Below are 22,346 nucleotides of genomic sequence, written 5' to 3'. Positions count from 1 at the left end.
CTCAGGGCATGTCTGCCAGCACAGGCAGCACTGGTGCACGTGACCCAGCCTCCTCCCACCCCTCAGCCTTGCTCTGTCTTTCACGTGTCATGTTGGAAGAACATCGACCTCAACCTCACAGACCTCACAGGCTCTCTGAGGGTTTTGTCTGATGTTTCTAGAATCAGATGCAGGTTATCTGCCAAAGTTGAGGACGCTTGGTAGCAAAACAAAGGCTCCCAATCCCTCTGTCGGTTGCCTTTTCTTTATCATAAACTCTGGGCTGTAAGTAGGTCTCAGTGGGAGAAACTGCTCCAGAATATCTGTGGATGTTTCTTTGCCTCAGAAACGTCGTATTTGTGTTTTTAAAAGAAAATCCATTTTCCTCTAACACGTTCACACCAACAAAGGACTGCTCCCCGTAGCGACTGAAAACAGGGGCTCTTCGCCAGCTGGTCACGCGGTCCTGGCGACCGTGCTACAGCTCAGACCCGCACCCCCAGCGCCACCTCCTCTGAGATGTCACCGCCGGGCCCACGGCCAGAGCTGCCAGGTGCCCTGCTCCCAGCTACACAGCAATGCAGCTCCCATGGGAAATCAGTGCTGTGGCGAGTGGGCATCAGTCGTGGTGACCATCCGGACGCCCCCCTCTCCTGCCCCTCCACGAAGTATCAGACACCTTCCCGACGTCTCCGCTTGCGCTCAGGAGAGAGGTGATCTCGGGGACAAGGAGAGCGATGTCACCTGCGTGTCACCCAGACTGGCTGTGACGGGCGCCTGGTCGCTTCCGCCCAGGGCAGTGCCGTCCAGCGCCCTCTGATCTGAGAGCCCAGCGCCCCCCTGGGGTCCGTCCGCTTCCTCAGACGGCCCTGAGGGCTGCAGCGAGACTGGAGGAGGCCCCAGCGCGAAGCCAGCGTGCTTCGTCTCCCCTTTGGGTTCCTGCAGTGCCTCTGACCGCCCACAGGCTGAAGGGGGCGCCGCCGTCAGCAGGACCTCTGCCCGTCCGCCTGTCCTTGCGTCTACCCGTCCCCTCACCCTCCGCCGCAGCGCTTGTCAGGGCCGCGCGGACAGCGGGAACCACGCTGAGCGTAGGGATGGGGGGCTCCAGGTCCGCTGCGAAGCAGACTGTGCACAAAGGAGGCTTGACTCAGGAGGACTCGGGTCGTTGGACTTAATAACCTTGAAGATCTCTTCCTCATAAAAGTGGTTTTCATTGTAAAATCAAACCCAGTCACGTGAGTCACTTAGGGGCATTTACTAAGAGTGTTTACAAGCTCTTTACATGGATTATCTCATTTAATCCCCCGACAAGCCCATGAGGTAATGCTCATCAGCCTTTTATGGTTGAAGGACACTAATCCACAATCTCATCAGTGAAAAGAATTTAAACCACAAGCCCCAGAGTCCCCACGCTCCCGTCCGCTGTGGATTTTACTCTTGGTTGCGTTAGTCCAGCTTGATGATACCACGGTCTGTGCTTTGGTGTGGAGCATCGTTTCATTTGCCTGTTTGCCATCCGGTCTGTTCTGTGGCGAGGTGCCTGTTAAGGTTTTTGGCCCATTTTAAATTGGGTTGTTTGTTTTCTTATTGTTGAGTATTAAGAGTTCTTTGTATGTTTTTGTTTTTTGGGTTTTTTTTTTTTTGCATTATGTGAGCCTCTCATTGCTGTGGCCTCTCCCGTTGCGGAGCACAGGCTCCGGACACGCAGGCTCAGTGGCCATGGCTCACGGGCCTAGCCGCTCCGCGGCATGTGGGATCTTCCCAGACCGGGGCACAAACCCGTGTCCCCTGCATCGGCAGGCGGACTCTCAACCACTGCGCCACCAGGGAAACCCTCTTTGTATGTTTTGAATAACAATCCTTATCAGATGTACCTTTTGCAGGTATTTTCTCCCGGTCTGTAGCTTGTCTTCTCATCCTCTGAATTTCTTTCACAAGGCAGAATTTTTTAATTTTATTGAAGTCCACCTTATCAATGATTTCTTTCACGAATGGTGGTGCCTTTGGTGCTGTAAAAAGCATCATCAACTCAAGGTCATCTAGGTTTTCTCCTATGCTATCTTCTAGGAGTTTCATAGTTTTGCACTTTACATTTAGGTCTATGACCCATTCTGAGTTAATTTTTGTAAAAGTGTAAGGTCTGTGTCTAGGTTCATTTTTTGCATGTGGATGTCCAGTTGTTCCAGCAACATGTGTTGAAAAGACTGTCTTTGCCCCATTGTATTACCTTTGCTTCTTTGTCAAAGACCAGTGACTATTTACATGAGTCTGTTTCTTTGCTCTATTCTGTTCGTTGACGTGCTTGTCTGTCCTTTCAGCCACACCAGTGTCTTCATTCCTGCAGCTTAACAGTCAGTCTCGTGACTCTGCTCTGGGAGCCCCCAGCTCCTGCTGCCGCCTGTCCCCTCACTGTCCTGGGGCAGCAGTTTGTCCTGTGTCCTCCCTTCTCTCGTGGACCCAAGGAGATGGTTGATCTTCCAGTCCTTTCAGAGTTCTACTCATTGTTAGGATGCAGTGGTGATGTCCACGCTCCTTACATGCAAAACTGACCAATTCCTCTTAAAGGAAGGAAGCTGAAACAGACAAGTAACGTCTCCCAGGGAGGGCGCCCTCTGAGGGAGGGGACACTGGGGTGCGGGTGGACTCTCAGCCCTGCACCTTGGTGGCCTCGTGTTCTTAAACTGACCTGTCACCCCCAGACTCAGGTCCCCCATCTGTATAAGGGGAACGTGGCAAAAATACTCCGTCTGCTGCTTCACAGGCCGTTGGGAGAAGTGAATGAATTAACTTTTGTGTTATATTTTGTAAATTGCAAAGCACCCGGCACTGTTAGGTTATCATTACAGTCTCCTAAGCAGAATAGGTGAGTCTTAAAAGATATTTGCCAACCACTTTCAGGCAGAAAAATTCAACTCATAACATTGTTGCAAGTGTGACAGTGAGCCTCACTCATCCTGAATCTGAGATGGTGCCTGAGTCTGGGGAGTAGCTTTGATGACCTGCGTGCGCTTTGGACCACATCCCCATGAAAACAGGCTGTCATTTCTGATGGTCTCTAAAACATTTGCTTTAAAACAAAGAAGCCTCAGCCTTCCATTTTTAAGGTGAGAACAGGCACCTCCTTGCACCCGAGACAGAGGCTGTCCCTTGGCCCTGGCGAAGGCTGCTGGTCCATGGGCTCCGAGATCCTTCCGCAGCCCTGCTCCAAAGCCACCACAAGAAAAGGCCCCGGACTGGCCACTCCACTCAGCGCGCTGTGCTGAGTGAAGCAGACGCTGCCCGCTCGGCCCTCTGCCTGCTGCCACACAGGACATGGCATGTGTGGGCCCCTGCAGCGCCTTCTCCAAGGAGCCCAAAGACCTGGCCGAGGAATCAGAGCTGAGGTGCTGCCCTGGGAAGTCAGGGAGCCGGGGAGAAGCAGAGTGAGCATCATCCGTGACTAATGTCTCCACGGGGAGCCCAGATGACCCTGCCGCACCGGCCAGCGATGTCACCCAGGTCCCCAGCACTTGGCACATCTCCTCCGGGCCACCCGCCCACCCGTGCTGCCCTTTCCACCACCTGCCCTCCGGGCCCTGCTCATGCCTCAACCACTCACTCTGAGTTCAGAGTAAGAGACACGGGTCAGCATTTTTCGGGGTCTGTGTTGGTCTTATTTACCCAACAAGACCTACATACCCCGGAGACAGGGGCTGTGCCTTCTGTTCAAGGGCCCGTCCTTAGACAGATGCCGGGTAGCAATGGTGGTTTCACTTGCATTCCCTCGGCCCTTCATGCGAAGGTTAATCGTTACTAAAAGGTCTGGGAGAAGCCACTGTTTCCCAGACAGTGATGCACGTGGCATCAGCAGGTTCAGAAGAGAACACGTCAGGGTGTTTCACATCAGCCCAAGAGTGAGGCGACGGGCCAGGCAAGGTTCTAATCAGAAACTTTCCTGAATCAGGAGCCTCTGGTCTAGCCAAGGGGCTTTCAACTTTTCTTAATTGAAATCCACAGTTAGAAATGCATTTCACACTGTGACCCAACACAAACATTTCACAAAGCCACATTTTCTGTGCTACCTTCTTTAAATGTTGGTTGTTACCTAGGAAATTGATTGCATGACCCACTACTGAGTTATAAATAGGGTTATGGTATAAAAGGTCAGCCAAACCTGGCCTCTCAAGAGAAAAAGGGGAGCTATTAATAGTCACTCCGGGACAGCAGACATAAACCAGGCCTGGCCCAGGCAAACGGAGGCTTCAGTCGCCTAGTTATGACTCAGTGTTTGGAAACAATGGCTGGCCCGCGGGTGTTCCTTGAGAAGGGCTCTGCCGTGTAGCTCCAGGGCGATGTATGATTACAGAAAGTTAGAGCTGGAAGAGGACTTGCATGTCACCCGGTCCCACACACTTGCTGGGGACTAGGAAGCCGCCCTGGGTAACAGCCAGTGGGGAAGGGCCGCCATCTCCTCCCAGGCAGGATCCCCAACGGAAGGCTCAGAGTGGCGGGTCCTGTGCTTGCCCACCGCAGGCCCCTCAGAAGCGTTGAGAAAGGGGAGCATTCTTGGCCTGTTTTCCTCGCTGCCTGATCATGTGATGATGGCAACACATATTCAACTACTTTTTTACAAGTAAATCCAGTCTCAAACTTGTGGTTGTAACGTGTGACTGGTTGAGAGCATCTTCCCTGGTAAAACCTCGCGGTGACAGGAATCCTGGTACGTGTGCATCCGTAGTTAGTTCTGTTTTGTGAAGTTTGTGGTGCAGATTATGGATGTTACAGGTGATAAAGAAAATAGGTATTTTCTCCCTTAGGGACTTGATAGTAATTTTACCCGGAACTAAAGACGGAAGGCCCTGTTACAAACCCGTGAACCGCCACTGTTCTCATGTGGTGCGTGCGTAACCAGTTCCCGTTTCTGCCCCTCTGATCGTACATGCACTAGTGTGAACAGGAAAGGGGGGACCTTCCAAGAGGAACACACGAGCAGTACACCACCCCCATCTCTTCCCCATTTTTATGTAGTTACTTCAAAATTACCATTGTACTTAATGTACACTCTGCTTGTTTTGTTTTATAAAATATATCATGAACATTTTCTTAAATCAGTCAGTATCCTTCGAAAACAAGATTTTTAAGGGCAGTGTGATATTCTATTTTATGAACATGCTGAATTTACTCAATTGTTCACAAATTAGGTTTTTTCTAATATCTTGTTATTTTAATCAATAAACAAACCTGTGCACAAATCTCAAATTCCTGGTTAAAGGATGTGAAGTAAGACAAGGATATTTTTAATGTTTTTAATTATACTGTCAAACGGCTTTCCAAAAAATGCGCCAATGCATGTTTCCACTAGGAACAGATGTGTTGCCCATTTAGCTAATACCTTCACCAGCAGTTTCATATTTTTTCAGTTATCACCAAGTTTATAAAACAAACAAAAATGCTATCTTATTATTTTAGTTGCACCGGGTTCATTGTTAATGGGCTCAGGCTTTTCCTAGGTCGTGGTTAACTTGTTTCCTTTGCCAGCTCCCTGTTGAGATGTCTTCCTTCCCATCTACCAGGCTTTCCCGAGAATCTGTCGTGACAGGTGTGCCTTCCTCCAAGTTGGGTTTTCTTGTTATGCTGCCCACTATGGAAACTCTGAGCTGAGACATCCAGGTAGAGCATTCCTGAACTGGTAGCACTGGGGAGCCTGGCAGATGCAAACACAGGTTCTTCTGGAAGAAAATCCTTGCCCAGGCCTCCCAAATTCCCATAGATCAACCCCAAAGATGAGCTCACACCTAAATATACAAACTACACAAAGAACCAGTCAGCAGATGACGAACAGTGAAATTACATCCTCGAAACTGGAGACAATGGATTCATCAGGCCAAGAACACAAATAAGTGCATTTAAAATGTTTTGTTAGGGCTTCCCTGGTGGCGCAGTGGTTAAGAATCTGCCTGCCAATGCAGGGGACACAGGTTCAAACCCTGGTCCAGAAAGATCCCACATGCCGTGGAGCAACTAAGCCTGTGTGCCACAACTACTGAGCCTGTGCTCTAGAGCCCATGAGCCATAACTACTGAGCTTGCAAGCCACACTTCCTGAAGCCCACACACCTAGAGCCTGTGCTCCACAACAAAAGAAGCCACTGCAATGAGAAGCCCAGGCACCGCAACAAACAGTAGCCCCCACTCGCCGCAACTAGAGAAAACCTGTGCACAGTGATGAAGACCCAGCACAGCCAAAAATAAAAATAAACAAAATAAATAAATTTATTTTTTTAATGTTTTTTTTAAAAAAGAGGAAATTGAAAATAGCCAACAATGAGATACTCTAAAAAGGACCTGATCTGGGGGGAAAAAATAGACCTTAAAAAAAAAAGAAAATTAAAACATACAGAAATCTGTTGCATTTCTTTACCGTAACAATTAAATATCAGAAAGGGAAAGTAAAAAAAAAAAAGATCCCTTTAAAAATTGCATCAAAAAGAAAAAAATACTGAGAAATAAGCCTGACCAAGGAGTTAAAGGACTTAAATGCTGAAAACTTTAAAACATTGGTAAAGGAAATTACAGATGATTTTAAAAATGGAAAGCTATCCCATACTCTTGGATTGGAAGAATTATTATTGTTAAAGTGGCATACTACCCAAGCAATCTACAGATTTAATGCCATCTCTATCAAATTACCCATGACATTTTTCACAGAACTAGAACAAGTAACCTTAAAAATTATATGGAAGCATAAAAGACCCAGAATTGCCAAAGCAATCATGAGGAAAAAGAACAAAGGGGAGGCATAACCCTCCCAGACTTCAGATGATACTACAAAGCTACAGTAATCAAAACAGCATTGCATTGGCACAAAAACAGACACATGGATCAATGAAACAGAATAGAGAGCACAAAAATAAACCCACACACCTACGGTCAATTAATCTTCGGTAAAGGAGGCAAGAATATACAAAGGAGAAAAGACAGTCTCTTCAGCAAGTAGTGTTGGAAAAGCTGGACAGCTGCATGTAAATCAATGAAGTTAGAACACTCCCTCACACCATACATAAAAATAAACTCAAAATGGCTTAAAGACTTAAATATAAGACAGGACACCATAAACCTCCTAGAAGAGAACATAGGCAAAACATTCTCTCATATAAATCAAAGCAGTGTTTTCTTAGGTCAGTCTCCCAAGGCAATAAAAATAAAAGCAAAAGTAAACAAATGGGACTTAATCAAGCTTATAAACTTTTGCACAGCAAAGGAAACCATAAACAAAATGAAGAGACAACCTACGGAATGGGAGCAAATGTTTGCAAACAAAGCGTCCAGCAAAGGCTTACTTTCCAAAATATACAAACAGCTCATACAACTCAATAACAACAAAAAAACCCCAAACAACCCAATCAAAAAATGGGCAGGGACTTCCCTGGTGGCACAGTGGTTAAGAATCCACCTGCCAATGCAGGAGAAACGGGTTCGGGTCCTGGTCCGGGAAGATCCCACATGCCACAGAGTAACTAAGCCCATGTACCACAACTACTGAGCCTATGCTCTAGAGTTCATGAGCCACAACTACTGAGCCCCCATGCCACAACTACTGAAGCCCACGTGCCTAAAGCCCGTGCTCCACAACAAGAGAAGCCACCACAATGAGAAGCCCGTGCATCACAACAAAGAGTAGCCCCTGCTCGCCACAACTAGAGGAAGCCCATGCACAGCAATGAAGACCCAATGCAGCCAAAAATTAATTAATTAATTAATTATTTTTAAAAGGGCAGAAGACCTAAATAGACATTTCTCCAAAGAAGACATACAGATGGCCAATAGGCGTATGAAAATATGCTCAACATTGCTAATTATCAAAGAAATGCAAATCAAAACTACAATGGTCAGAATGGTCATCATTTTTAAAAATCTACAAACAATAAATGCTAGAGAAGGTGTGGAGAAAAGGGAGCCCTCCTACGCTGTTGGTGGGAATGTAAATTGATACAGCCACTATGGAGAACAGTATGGAGGTTCCTTAAAAAACTAAACATAGAATTACCATGCAATCCAGCAATCCCACTCCTGGGCATATATCCAAAGAAAACTATAATTTGAAAAGATACATGCACCCCAATGTTCATAGCAGCACTGTTTACAATAGCCAGGGCATGGAAGCAACCTAAATGTCCATCGACAGATGAATGGATCAAGAAGATGTGGTACATATATACAATGAAATACTACTCGGCTATAAAAAAGAATGAAATAATGCCATTTGCAGCAACATGGATGGACCTAGAGATTATCATACTAAGTGAAGTAAGTCAGACAGAGAAAGACAAATATCGTATGGTATCACTTATATGTGGAATCTAAAATATGATATAGATGAACTTATTTACAAAACAGAAACAGACTCGCAGACATAGGAAACAAACTTACAGTTACCAAAGGGCAAAGTGGGGGAGGGATAAATTAGGAGTTTGGGGCTAAGATATGCACAGTGCTACATATAAAATAGATAAACAAGGTCCTACTGTGTAGCACAGGGAACTATATTCAGTATCTTATAATAACCTATAATAGAAAAGAACCTGAAAAAGAAAATATATGTGTGTGTGTGTGTGTGTGTATACACACACACACACACACACACACATATAACTGAATCACTTTGCTGTACACCTGAAACTAACACAACATTGTAAATCAACTATAATTTTAAAAAATGAAAATCAAGTAGGTGCATCAAACAGCAAATCAGATACAGGTGAAAAGAGAACTCTGGAACAGGGAAGGTAGATCCAAAGAAACTGCCTGGATGCAGCAGAGGGACGAGGGTGGGGGGAAATAGAGCAGTTTCTGGGCATCAGGTGGAGGCCCAGCATCAATCTGATCACAGTCTCAGCAGGAGAAACGGAGACCCCGACCACCCCAAGCACCGTGAATAAAAGAAAATCCACAGCCAGGCAACTATGATGAAACTAGAACATACCAAATTGCGGAGAATCTTAAAGAGAGATTACCCACCCACAGACTGCACAGACGCAGCCGCCTCCCAGGTGGGGGACTCGTTGGTACCCAGAAACCACCCGCTGAGCTGCTGCTCAGAATTGAAAGAGAAACAAAACCCGATGGGTCCACAACCAGTAGACCCCCACTAAACGTGCATAAGGAGTGTGCTTCAGGGAAAAGAAGAAACCAGAAGGAAGAACTGAGAATCAAGAAAAATGTGAGAAAAAAAGGTAAACATGGGGAAACCCAGCAAAGACAATTTAAAGCAATAATGAAGGGCGGGTAGCTAAAAAACAGGGTGAAACGGCGCAGGACAGCAAGCAGCGCAGCTGATGAGGGTGGAGGTGCGTGTGCAGAAGAAACCACCCAATAAACCCATCGAGACCGCAGCACAGACACACGCGTGAAGGTGTGAAGGCACACGGGGGGCGGGTCAAGCCTCGGGGTTGGCAGTGGGCCCCCCGTGGTTTTACTCAATTGCCGGTTTGGTTCTGGCGTCTGTCTGCAGGTGCGTGTGTGGTCATCACGTTGTTTTCTGTGCTTTCAGTGGGTTTGAAATATTTCATTTTCCAACTGTTTAACCTGAACTGTTGCCTCAGGTGACGCGGGGGTAGCTGCTCCGAACACGCCAGTCCTGCCTGTAATCCTGCGTCAGGAGGAGAACAGGAGAGGGACAGAACCTAAAATCAGGGTTTCCAAAGACGGTTCAGAAGTCCAGCTCGCCCTCTGCTTTCTCCCCTGTAGGCTGGAAGCCACGAAGCGACAAATCCCACATGCCGACCTGCGAGGCCTCAGACAGGGTCACTCGAGGCAGGATTTGCTGTTTCTTCACACTTAGCTCCACCGTCTTCGCTGACTTAAGACCCAGATCACACCAGGAATTCACTAGGGGAGCAAGAACGCACCCTGCAGGGTGCAGGCGGCAGTCCCTATGTAGGGCGCTGTCTTCCTGGTCCAGACCCGCTTGGTTCTAGCGGGAGCTGGCAGGGTGGCCTCGGGGAAGACCGCAGGGCTGGGCCAGCGCCCACCTCAGCGGGCTGCTCGTTCCTGGAGTTTAAGACGAGCTCAGTGGTTTTCCTCTCTCCCACCCGGAGGGCTGAGCGCATCCAACCTGCAGCTTCGGGGCGGCGCCTCGAGGCCTCCTCTGAATGTGGTCCCCAGGTCCTTGCTTCTTTTGCTTCCCCAGGCGGCTCCCTCCATGCAGGTTTGCTTTATGGCAACCATCCCAGGTTGCTCACAATGAATTATAGGGGAACAGGTCGGTGTTTAGAGAGCCATTGTTGGCTCAGGATGGAGGTGGAACTTCAAGACAGTGCCGCCTCGTGTGTTCCAGCATCAGCAGCCCATAGCCCGACCTGAAGGGAACGCACGATGCGATCAGGAACCCGGCCCGTTGTCCAGTGCCGGCCACCAGTAGCTTACAGATGCACTTTCCTCTCTTTCAGATCACGTTTTATATTCTGGTGAAGACCATTTACACCCTGGGCTACAGTGTCTCTCTGATTTCCCTTACAACCGGAAGCATAATTCTTTGCCTCTTCAGGTAAGTGGCAGAAATGAGCAACCCTGCCAAAAACGTGAGACAGGAAATCATCCATTCAAGCTGTCTTGGCCCATCAGAGGAGGGCAGAAACCACTACTCCAAGCCCTCCTCTGTGCTGAGCCAACCAAACTCCCTGGGAAAATGCCAACATGCAATATGATGCTAATGTTGACATTTGTATTTAAATACTCTGCATTTCTCATATGAGGAGACAGTACGGACCATGGATAAGAATGCAGTTCAACTGTTATTTACTAAACAGCAATATGCAAATGCTTTGAAAATACAGAGGCACCCTGGCCTTCCCCTCCCACTCAGAAGCACCCACATCTGGGCCTCACAGTGGGTGCTCTGTTAAAGAGACACTGTCATGTGTTCAGGAGCATGAGGACAGGTTCAAATCCTGAGTCAGTCTCTTAGCAGCTGTGTGACCTTGGACAAATTGCTTAACCTCTCTGTGCATCTACATGGAGGCTGATGGAGCCTACATGGCATGTGGGAGGTGCTCTCTGAATGGCACCTGTTTTTCCCCTGCTCCTGGACCCTCCTAGGTCTGTGCTAGGTCTCTGGGAGCTAATGACAGACGTTGTGTGGCTGGTGGTCAGGATTCAAGGGGGGAGGTCGACACTTCTATCTGGGAAAAGGTTCTAGTTTTTAGGATTAAATCTGTGTCTTAAGCGTTACTAGCCTTAAGTAAAATGGGTGATATCCAGCTTATTTTAACAGGGTTTTGATCACCTGTCAAAAATAATCTGTAGGGAAGAGAGAGCATTATTTGGGGGTCTCAGGAAATGCAATTCGAGAAACACAGACTCAGGTAAAACTGAGAGGGTTCCAGGGAAGAGAAGGAGTCGGGGCTTGTAAAGGCAAAAGCCACAGGTTGTTAAAATTGTCTGGCAAGAGTTAGGATTGGCTCTGATGCAAAAGGAAATATTGTCCTTAAGGGACAGGCTGTCACGAGTTGTTCAGGGGGTGGGGTCTGATATGTATCTGAGTTTCTGGAACACTGTGCAGACCTTCTGGACGCCTCGTCAGGACAGTGAGTGGTCAGAGCTCAGATGCGGTCCGGCTGAGACGTGGTGGCCTCACTTCCTCACGGCCTCTGGCTCCATCTGGAGGTTCTCTGGGCAACACCAACTCCACTTTTATTTCCCTCCCACACACCACATATCTTATTTCCCTTTGCTAAGATATAGTTCAAATGTTGGCCAGTCTTCATATAAAATCAGTGATATAACAAATGGAGTGTTTTTAGAACATTAGGAGATCCATACTTGGAAGAAAAATGAGTGAGTGGAGGTGATGGAGCAGGTAGTGGAGATCTCAGCAGACGTTAAGTGGTGCTCCTCTAGTTTCAGGCATTTTGGCTGAGTCAGGCAGTTGATAATTCTCAGAAAGAATGAGGCAATGCCTTTAATCCAGAACTGCACTTTGAAAAGTGTGGGGAAGACGTATAATATTTTATATGTTAAAAAAAAGGTTCTTAAAAAAACACTGGTATTATATTAATATTTGTTCTGCTATCTTCTGTATTTTATTGTACATTTTTAAATCTTGAAATTGTTAAATATAAAAAAGAAAGGAAACATTTAGGGAGGTAAGCCAGCACAGGGTAACTTGAATTAGAAAAATTTCAGTTTGTTTTTAAAGAGCTCCTGTGTTGAGCAATCCATGTTCTTGACACAGCAATTTCCCTCAGGTTTGTACTTCATGACATATTTAACTAGCCAGCAATAGCATTTTGGAATTATTGCAAATATGGTCATGATCCATTAAGAGAATCTCAAATGGTTTTATGCATATCACAGTCTTCTTTACATGGACGTCATTCTTCACCTGCAGGTGACACTTCTTAGTTAGAAAAAAGACGTGTCTGCATTGGCTGTCATTCTGCTGGTTCAGTGTGTAATGATCCCAGGAAAAAGTGCCCAGAGCCCAGGGATGGAGTACAGTCCCAGGCTCTGCCTTCAACTCGGGCACCCTTCCCACTTCCGTCTGCTGATGCCACCTCCCTGGAGAGCTGAGAGACTGAGTTAATTCTAAAATCCATGTTATAAAAATAACACGCTCCAGGGAGGAGGGGGAAAAATAACATGCTCCATTGTCATGGTGATTACACCCAGGAAACAGAATTCTTTGCAGTCATCGAACATTTATTCTCCAAAATATAGCCCTTAAGCTAAGAAAGCATCAAGCAACCATGTTCTTTTTTTTTTTTTAACATCTTTATTGGAGTATAATTGCTTTACCATGTTGTGTTAGTTTCTGCTGTATAACAAAGTGAATCAGCTATACGTATACATATATCCCCATATCTCCTCCCTCTGGTATCTCCCTCCCACCCTCCCTATCCCACCCCTCTAGGTGGTCACAAAGCACCGAGCTGATCTCCCTGTGCTATGCGGCTGCTTCCCACTAGCTGTCTATTTTGCATTTGGTAGTGTGTATATGTCAATGCTACTCTCTCTCTTCATCCCAGCTTACCCTTCCCCCTCCCCGCGCCCTCAAGTCCATTCTCTACGTCTGTGTCTTTATTCCTGTCCTGCCCCTAGGTTTATCAGAAGCTTTTTTTTTTTTTAGATTCCATATATATGTGTTAGCATACGGTATTTGTTTTTCTCTTTCTGACTTACTTCACTCTGTATGACAGACTCTAGGTCCATCCACCTCACTACAAACAACTCAATTTTGTTTCTTTTTATGGCTGAGTAATATTCCATTGTATATATGTGCCACATCTTCTTTATCCATTCATCTGTCAATGGACACTTAGGTTCTTACTTTACAGTGGAGAAATGGAGCATCTCATTTCTTCATCTCTTTCTTTCCCGAAGGTCATGCAGACTTGGGTATCAAACGCAGGGCCTAGTTCTGTGTGGGAGTCGTGGGTGGTCACTGTTGCTGGCATCCTCGAGTGCGGCCTGTGGTCCAGGCACTGACAAGGCAGCCCCGGTCCTCACAGGCCCAGGAATAGCAGCAGTAATTGCTAACACACTGTGCCGTGCATTTCACAGGGGCTTGTAATTTGGTCCTTACGACACCTCCACCAGGTAAGTGCTGTCATGTCCCAGCTTTGCCAGTTAGAGAAGGAGGCCTTGGAGGTGCCACGTGTCCCAGGCTGCTGAGCGGATGAGCGCAGGGCCCCGGTCCACCACCACCTTCACCCCTTTCACCTTCGGGAGTCCATTCCTGCCACCATCAGGGGGCGGATTCCAGCCTGGCTCGTCTGGAGACACACTTTCAGTTACATCCATCATCCGTTAGATCTGTACCTGGAAGTGAAACTTTAAATGTGTGGTGAAGGCGTTGCTGAGAGACCCGGCAACATGACTCGTTTGGACAGCTTGCTGAGCTGGAGAGGCTGTGCTCACCTGGGGGACAGCAACAAACCCCAGCCCCACTCAGTGGGGGGAAAGAGGGAAGAGGAGCAGAGAAAAGAAGAAAAGAAAGAAAAGGGTTTGGAGAGATGAGGGCTCCCAACACGAGAAGCACACGAAGCCGAGGCAGCGTCGAGCCTGCAGCCGTCGGACCACAGCGCAGGGTCACTGAGCTTCAGAACTGCTCCTGTGTCGTATTTAATGTCGTCATTACTGAGGTCCGGGGCCGTGCTGAATACACAGAAATAGACTTTTCTGAGTGAAGTGTGCGTGCAGGGACGTGGGCAGGGCTCCACGTGCAGCGCGATGCTTGTCCCCAGAGAGCACTGCGCCCAGGTCGCCATCCAGCAGGGTTAGCACCAGGAGCTGATCTCCAGGCCGCTGCGTGTCCGTCAGCACCCACTTCCCAGAAGGTGACCATTATTCAGAGTTCTGACACCACACGTTGCTTTTGCCTATTTTAGAATCTTACAGAAGGAACGCCCCAGTCTCCCCAGTTCAGCGTTTTGCAGGGAGGTTCATCTGAATTTTTGCATGTGGTTACCCTGTTCTTTTTTATTGCTGTGTGAAGATAACACAACTCATTTATTCATTTGATGTCCACGGAGACGTGGGTGCCTCTCGGTTTGGGACGACCACAAGCAGCGCTGCTGTGAACATTCTTGTGAGTTCTCTCCTGCACGCGTGTACACAGTTCTTCAGATGTGTGTGTGTATGTGTGCACACTTACATTTATATTCACATTTATTTTATGTTTATATGTCTCTCCTGTCATAGGCCATGCACAGGTGTAGTCTCTCTAGGTACTGCACGTGCTCACCTGCCTTGCGGAGATTCCTTCCACTCCACCTCCCACCCCCATTGTCTATAATAATATAGAATTGTGTTTTTAATTTGCATTTCCCTGGTGAATAATCATATGATGTGTTTGGAAACTTTTTTCTGCAGGACCAGTTCAAGTGTTTGCTCATTTTTCTATTCAGCTGTCTCTCTTTTTTTAAGTTAATTTTTAGGAGTCCTGTAAAAGCAGCCTTTCATCAGATACGGGTATCACAGATTTTATCTCTAGCACCGTGGTTCGACTTTACACCCCCCCAATGAGTCTTTTGATCAGCGAAAGTTCTTCTTTTTTTTTTTTTTTTTTTTTTTTTTCCGGTACGCGGGCCTCTCACTGCTGTGGCCTCTCCCGTTGCGGAGCACAGGCTCCGGACGCGCAGGCTCAGCGGCCATGGCTCACGGGCCCAGCCGCTCCGCGGCATGTGGGATCCTCCCAGACCGGGGCACGAACCCGTGTCCCCTGCATCGGCAGGCGGACTCTCAACCACTGCGCCACCAGGGAAGCCCGAAAGTTCTTCATTTTAATGAAGCCTATTGACCATCTGTCTTTATGGTCAGAGCTTCCTGAGCCTGTTTAAAATATCTCTGGCATGTTCTTCTTTGTTATCATCTAGAAATTCTTATTATTTTAACTTCTCATGTATAGGTTTATGATCCACTGGTGATTTATTTTTGTGTATGGTGTGAGGTAGGGGTTAAGTTTCATTTGCTTTCTCTGTATGTGTATTCAGTTTCTCCAGGACCATTACCTGGAAAGCCCACCTGTGCCAGTGCGTTGCAAAGGCATCTTTGTGACTGTGTATCAAGGGACTGGATGCCCTGTTCTGTCCTATTTCCCTCTTTATCTATCACGTGCCATTTTTACATTGCTGTAATTGCTGTACCTTTATAATAAGCCCTGACTTCCAGCAGTGTAAATCTGTGAGCTCTTCTTTCTCACTAGGAAGAGCTTGGTCATTTGCACTTACATGTGAATTTTTTTAATCAGCTTGTCAGTAGCCATTAAAAAAACTCTTCTGGGGGCTTCCCTGGTGGTGCAGTGGTTGAGAGTCTGCCTGCCAATGCAGGGGACATGGGTTCGTGCCCCGGTCTGGGAAGATCCCACATGCAGTGGAGCGGCTGGGCCCGTGAGCCATGGCCGCTGAGCCTGCGCATCTTGGATAGACTGGACCTCTTTACAGTTTTTAATCATCCAGTCAGTGATTATAGCAGATCCTTCCATTGGTTTGGGTTTCCTTAATTTCTTTCAATAATATTCTGCGGTTCTCTGAGTAAACATCATGGACGTCTTTTGATAGTCATGCTGAGGTATTTGTTTATGCTGTTGTATATATTTGTGTATACATAACGTTTAGAAAAGGAATTGATATTGATATATTGATCTTGCTTCAGCAGACTTGCCAAGTTTATTGATCTTGCTTCAGCAGACTTGCCAAATTTATTTATGAATTTTATAATTATTCTGTAAATTCATCTGGATTCTTCTTATATGCAACTCAAGTTTTTGTGAAGCACAGTATGAATAGAAGTGATGATAGAGGACCACCTTTTCTTATTTTTGAGCTCAGAGTGAAAGTTCTCAATATTTCACTTGTAAGCATGATGTTTGCTGCAGATACTTTGAAGATACTCTTTACCAGATTAAGAGCATTCCTTTCAATTCCCAGTTTTCTGAGTTTTTAATCATGAATGGGTGCTGAATTTATGGTATTTTCTGATATTAAATCTACCTTTCATTCCTAAAATTAACCCTAGTTGGTTGTGATGTATTATCCTTTTACTATATAACTGGGTTTAGTTTACGAATGTCTTGTTGAGGATTTTTGTGTCTACATTCATGAATTTGATATAATTTTCCTTTCTCGTAAGATAGGCTTTGATATGACAGTTGCGCTGGTCCATAGGTGAATAAGAAAGTGCCCCCCTTTCCTATTGTGTGGAATAGTGTGGGTTAGATAAGGTGCTGTTTCTTCCGTAGCATTTGTGGAATTCACCAGTGAAGCCATCTGGGCAGAGAGTTGTCATGTGGGAAGGTTTTCTTTTTAGGTTCAAGTTTTTAAAACAGACATATGACAATTCAGATTCTCTGTTTCTCCTATGTTAGTTATAAGTTGTATTTTTCAAGGAATCTATTCACTTCATCTACATTTCTATATCTTATTATATTTTTCATGTATGTAAGGGCTATACTTATATCTCCTTTTTCATTCCTGGCATTGGTAATTTTTATTTTCCTTCTTTGTATCTTGATGAATCTTACTGTATAAAGCTTTATCAGTTTTATCAGTGCTTTCCAAGAACCAACTTTTGACTTTAATTTTCTCTCCTGTATGCTTATTTATTAATTTACTGACTTGTGCTCTTATCTTTATTGTTTCCTTCCTTCTGCGTTCTCTGGTTTCTATTTGGTATGCTTTTTCTAGCTTCTTAAGTTAGGTGTATGTTCAGCCTTCCTTTGTTTAAAGTGCATTTATTTATACCTACACATTTCCCTCTCAGACCTGCTTTAGTTCCATCTTTTACGTTTAAATATGTGTTTTCGATTATCATTGAGTTCTAATTTTTCTAAACTCTTTTTTTATTATTTTTTAACTCATAGGCTATAGAAGACTATAGATTAATTTCTAAGCTGAATAGAAAATTAGTAACAAGTTGGATTGTGGCTTAATTCATGGTAATCTGGCTTAATTCATGGTAATCAGAGAGCATACCACATGAATTAAATCCTCTAAAATTTGTTGAGACTTGATTTATGACTCAGAATGTGGTCTATTTTAGTAAAAGTTTCATTTTCATTTGAAGACAATATAATTTCCACAGTTATTGGTTTGTATGCTACATATGTCATTTACATAATTTTGTCAATCATGTTATTTAAATATTCTAAATTTTACTGTTTGTTTTAACTACTTGTTCTATCAGTTACTGACAGACATGTATTAAAATTTCCAACTATAATTGTGGACTTGTCTATTTCTTCTTTTATTTCTTTCACTGTTTGCCTTATATATTTTAAGGTTATGTTATTAGGGGCATACCCATTTAATGTTTTATTTTCCTATTAAACTGTCCATGTTTAGTAATGTCCCTTGACCTAAAAAAATCTACTTTTATATTAATGTAGTTATATTAGCTTTCTTTTATTTGATACTTGCAAGATATATTTTCTGTGCTTTTACTTTGAACGTCCCTGTTTTATTTTTAATTTGAGTGTTTTTCAAGCTCCATTTATTTTTTTTTTACAAGCTCCATTTAATTGAGATTTGCTTTTTATTTCCAGTCTGACTGTTTTTATTTTTACATATAGTATTTTATACTCACATTTAGACTAGTTACTGACAACTTGGAGTTTCAGTCCGTCTTCTATCTCTTTGCTTTCAATTGTCTCAGCTGCTTCATTGCTCCTGCACTCACTTCGCGTTTCTTTTTAAATTGTCAAGTATTTTTATTATTCCAATTTTCCCCTTTCAGATTGTTAGTTATAGATTCTATTGTTCTTCTTCTGGTTTTCACCCCATATTAACAACATGCATTATTTTCTCATAGGTGTTAACCTTCAGTTACTATTTTTACTGCTTCCCAGTCAACTCAAGACTTCACAGCATTTTATATGTACCACAAGGCATGATTACTGTTGTTGTTTGGAAGTCAGTGTTTATTTACAGTTGCCTGTCTGTCTGTCCTGGTGCTCTTCATTCCTTCTTAAATGTTTGTGTTTCCATCCAGGATCATTTTCCTCCTGCCTGAAGATCTCCCTTTAGTGTTTCCTTCAGCACAGGCCTCCCGGGAGTGAATTCTCATGATTTTTGATTGCGTGAAATCATCTTAATTTTGCCTTCTTTTTTTTTTTGCAGTACACGGGCCACTCACTGTTGTGGCCTCTCCCATTGCAGAGCACAGGCTCTGGACGCGCAGACTCAGCAGCTATAGCTCACGGGCCTAGCCACTCTGCAGCATTGGGATCTTCCCGGACCGGGGCACGAACCTGCGTCCCCTGCATCGGCAGGCGGACTCTCAACCACTGTGCCACCAGGGAAGCCCTACCTTCATTTTTGAGGATATTTTTGAGAGTATTGAATTCTTTGTTGGCAGTTATTTTCTTTCCTCACATTAAAGATGTACATCATTAGTTCTTTTGAAAAAGTCAGCTGCCAGTCTCACCATTATTCCACTGAAGGATGAGTCTTTTTCTGGGTGCTTTGAAGATTTTTTTCTTTGTCTTTGGTTTTTAGCAGTTATGCTATCATGGGCTTTAGTGTCATTTTCTTTGTAATCCTCCTTCTTGGAGTTGGTGGAATTTCTTTAATCTGTTATTGTATTTTATCAATTTCAAAAATCCTTGGCTAGTATCTCTTCAAATACTGCTTCTACCTTATTCTCTCTCCTCTCCTTCTGAAACTCCATTTTCATGTATGTTTAACATTTTCATCATTTCCCATATATTTCCTATTTCTTTATATTTTACATTATTTTGTTTCTCTCTATTTTCATCTAGATGTACTCTACTGACCTATTTTCCAACTTATAATACTCTGATTTACAGTGTCTAATCTAATGTTAGACCCAGCTATTTAATTCTTAATTTCAGCGTTATTTTTTAAGTTTTCAATTTTCCATTTGATTTTTACAATTAATTCCATCCTCTAATAAGGTTCTCCATATCTTTACCAATTTTCTTGGATATATTAATCAAAGTAATTTTACAGTCCATGTCTTAAAATGCCAGCATCTGGATCTCCTTCTATTCTCTGTTTATATTTGTTTTTGTTTTTTCCTTTTTAACTGTATTTGATCACTTGTTACTGTTTATAGCATACTTATTAATTTATTGAAATTACATATAATTAAATTGTAGAGACTTTAGATGATCTCTTACTACAGAGGGGATTTAATTTTTCTAGCAAGATGGGCAGACCAGCCTGAGCCAGGCAGGGATTGAGTTGACTTGAGACCGTATTTCAGGCTCTGTGAAGGCTGGTTTGTCATTATTCCTACGTCATAGCCTTTTAGGGGTTTCAGATGAAGACCTGGGAATCTTTCTACTCATCCAACACATGAACACCTTAGGAAATGGAAAAAGGAAAGGAAAACCTCAGTAGATAACTGCCTGCTGAATTTTGGGGTCTCTGTGTTTTCCTTTTCTCCAGAATCATTGCTCCTGGAGTCTGTTAACTTGAAAGACCTTAACTTCCTTTGTTGTCCATTCCGTCCAGTCCTAGCTGCTTCGAGTCCTAGCTGCTTCCGCTGCTCTCCAAGTAGATAATTTTTTAAATCACATTGACCCCCTAGTGGGAGGAAAGTCAGATAAGCTTCTCTTCGTAGCCACAGGTGGAAATCTATTTTAGTATACATTTTTTAATGTTCTTCAAAAATTGTAAACTTTACTAAAACCTAAAGAGTTAATGTTTAACAATGTTGGAAGTGCATCTGTGTGGAACAGCTTGTTTCTTAAAGACTCCAAACAATTAAAAGTCAGAGTTAAAGCAAATATCCAATTAAGTCTTCTCCAACGCAGAATTTAAGTGTTGTAAAATAACTGTAAACAAAATGTTCTGAGCATTTTTTAGAGAAGCAAAATATCACATAAAGTTAAGTTCAGAGACAGGTCCTTTGATGTGGGTCTTGCCGGAAATTTGCTGCAAAGATGGGTGGTCTGCACATCCGTGAAGTGGGGGCATGCCACTGCAGGCTCGACTCAGCATGGCTTTGCTTCATACTTTTATGCTGAAATCCTGTTTCTAGGACTCTGATCTAAGGCGCTAAGTCAGAACTAAGGGAAAAGGTTTATGCACAAAAATATTTATCATAATGCAAAGCTGTTAAACATCTTATATATACAATAAGGAATAGTTAAATAAATGATTAACTTCCATAAAAAAGAAGCCTTAAGATTAAAGCCACACAGGCGACTATGAAAGTGTGCCCCAAATCAGTGTTTGATTATCTATCTCCTCCCCCTTCCCATCCCCCTCCAATTCCCCTCCAATTCCCCTCTGTCCCCATCCACGCCTCCCCCCCTTCCCCATCACCCCCTCCCCGCCATTCTACTCCCCTCTCCTCTCCCACCACCACCTCCCCACTCCGCAGGAAGCTGCATTGCACCAGGAACTACATCCACCTGAACCTGTTCCTCTCCTTCATCCTGCGAGCCATCTCGGTGTTGGTCAAGGACGACGTTCTGTACTCCAGCTCAGGGACTCTGCACTGCCCCGACCAGCCGTCCTCCTGGGTAAGGCTGTCCCTGTGGGCGGGGTCCTCTCATGGGGGGCGGGTGCCTGTGTGAACTCCAGCCCCACCGACCTCCCTCCCCACCACCCATCCCTTTGCTCCATCCCCACTTGGCATCGGGAAGAAGTCCCAGAGCCGGTGGTCCCTGTCAGGGCGCAGGAGCGGGCCTGAGCTCGGAGCAGGCCCACGGTGGCCAGAGACACAAGGTGGGCACATGGGCACTGCCCGGTGGGAGGTCACGGCCGGAGTGCTGACCCCAGGCAGAGCCGGCCTCCCATGAGGCCGCTGCCCCGAAGCACGAGCGGCAGCTCGAGCCGGACGATCCTGGCATGGGTGGGCACGCACGACGCCGTTTTCTCCGCAAATGTCCGGGATTCTGAGCAGTAGATGCTTCCCCCAACTGCTGGGTGGAAGTCACCTGCACGGTGAGTGCGTCCCCGCAGCACCTGCTGGGAGCGCAGTGCACGCCCGTGACCCGCGGGCCCAGCTCTTTGCACGAGGATGAATCACCTTAACTGTTAGTTTCTACAGTGCAGGCTTGGCTTGTGGTGGACATTAGTGGGCCTTTAGGGCATAGTTCAGTTTAGTGCGTTTATATTGAGCTCCTCTGAGATCAAGTCCTTCTACCCAGTCTTCCGACACCCAATAGCACCCTCCACCTGGATTCTACCCATCACCCTAGTCCTGGTCACAGCTCTTCCACACTAGCCGGAGTGCTGTTCTCTACCCGCATCCCAAGCGGATGGATTCATGTGCTGGCACCGTTGCTCTGGACCGAGCAGATTTGAGTCAACGTCGTTTTAACATGGTAAAGGCTTTATCACACCGAAGAACTTCAGCTGCTTCTTAGGTCTGCAGGTGCAATAAATATCAATATACTCCTGGGATAATCTTGACCAGGAGGCATGTGGACTGAATATAATAAAGAAATTAGCAACAAGATCCTCCACCTGGCAAGTCCCAGCCGCAGGTGGAAGTGCCGCCCCTGGGCTCTCGTCCCTAGATCAAGCCTCTGCTGCACAGCTGGGGGTGCACCCACAGGCCTGGAGCAGGGGTGCCTGGCTGTCCTCCCGCTGAGGAGCCTTCAGTCCCGTCTCTGTGTGTCTCAAAGCTCTGCTCGAAGCAGCCCTCCTTACTCAGCTCTTCATTAAAGGATGTAGTAACCCTGACGGATCCACAGACAGCAGGCCCTTGACCTGGAGCAGTGCTCTCAACTTTCTCCTGCTGTGTAGACGGAGGATCTGGCTGAGGGACAGAGAGCAACGGGGACCTGGGTGTCCCTGCCCTGAGTCCCACCTGCCTAGGGGTAAACTCGGAGGCCCTGGGCTCTGCAGTGAGGCTGAAGCATCTAAACAGGGATGCACCCGGCCCAAAGCTGAATGCTGACGAGGCTGCTGCTTG

General features: G+C 45.4%; 1 protein-coding gene across 2 annotated transcripts in view; it reads left to right on the top strand.

Moving 5' to 3' along the window:
- VIPR2 (vasoactive intestinal peptide receptor 2) overlaps positions 1 to 22,346 on the top strand; it is a 64,174-nt gene that overhangs the window by 31,616 nt on the left and 10,212 nt on the right. The window contains exons 5-6 of one of the 2 annotated variants that reach the window (XM_060108000.1): positions 10,406 to 10,503; positions 20,805 to 20,946. The exons of the other annotated variant lie outside the window; for it this stretch is intronic. Coding sequence (XP_059963983.1) covers positions 10,406 to 10,503; positions 20,805 to 20,946 — 240 coding nt within the window. The remainder of the gene's footprint in view (positions 1 to 10,405; positions 10,504 to 20,804; positions 20,947 to 22,346) is intronic. 2 annotated transcript variants of the gene reach the window in all.

This window comes from Mesoplodon densirostris, chromosome 9 (genome assembly GCF_025265405.1).
Source record: "Mesoplodon densirostris isolate mMesDen1 chromosome 9, mMesDen1 primary haplotype, whole genome shotgun sequence".
Lineage (NCBI taxonomy): Eukaryota > Metazoa > Chordata > Mammalia > Artiodactyla > Ziphiidae > Mesoplodon > Mesoplodon densirostris.
This window is presented reverse-complemented; position numbering and strand designations above follow the sequence as displayed.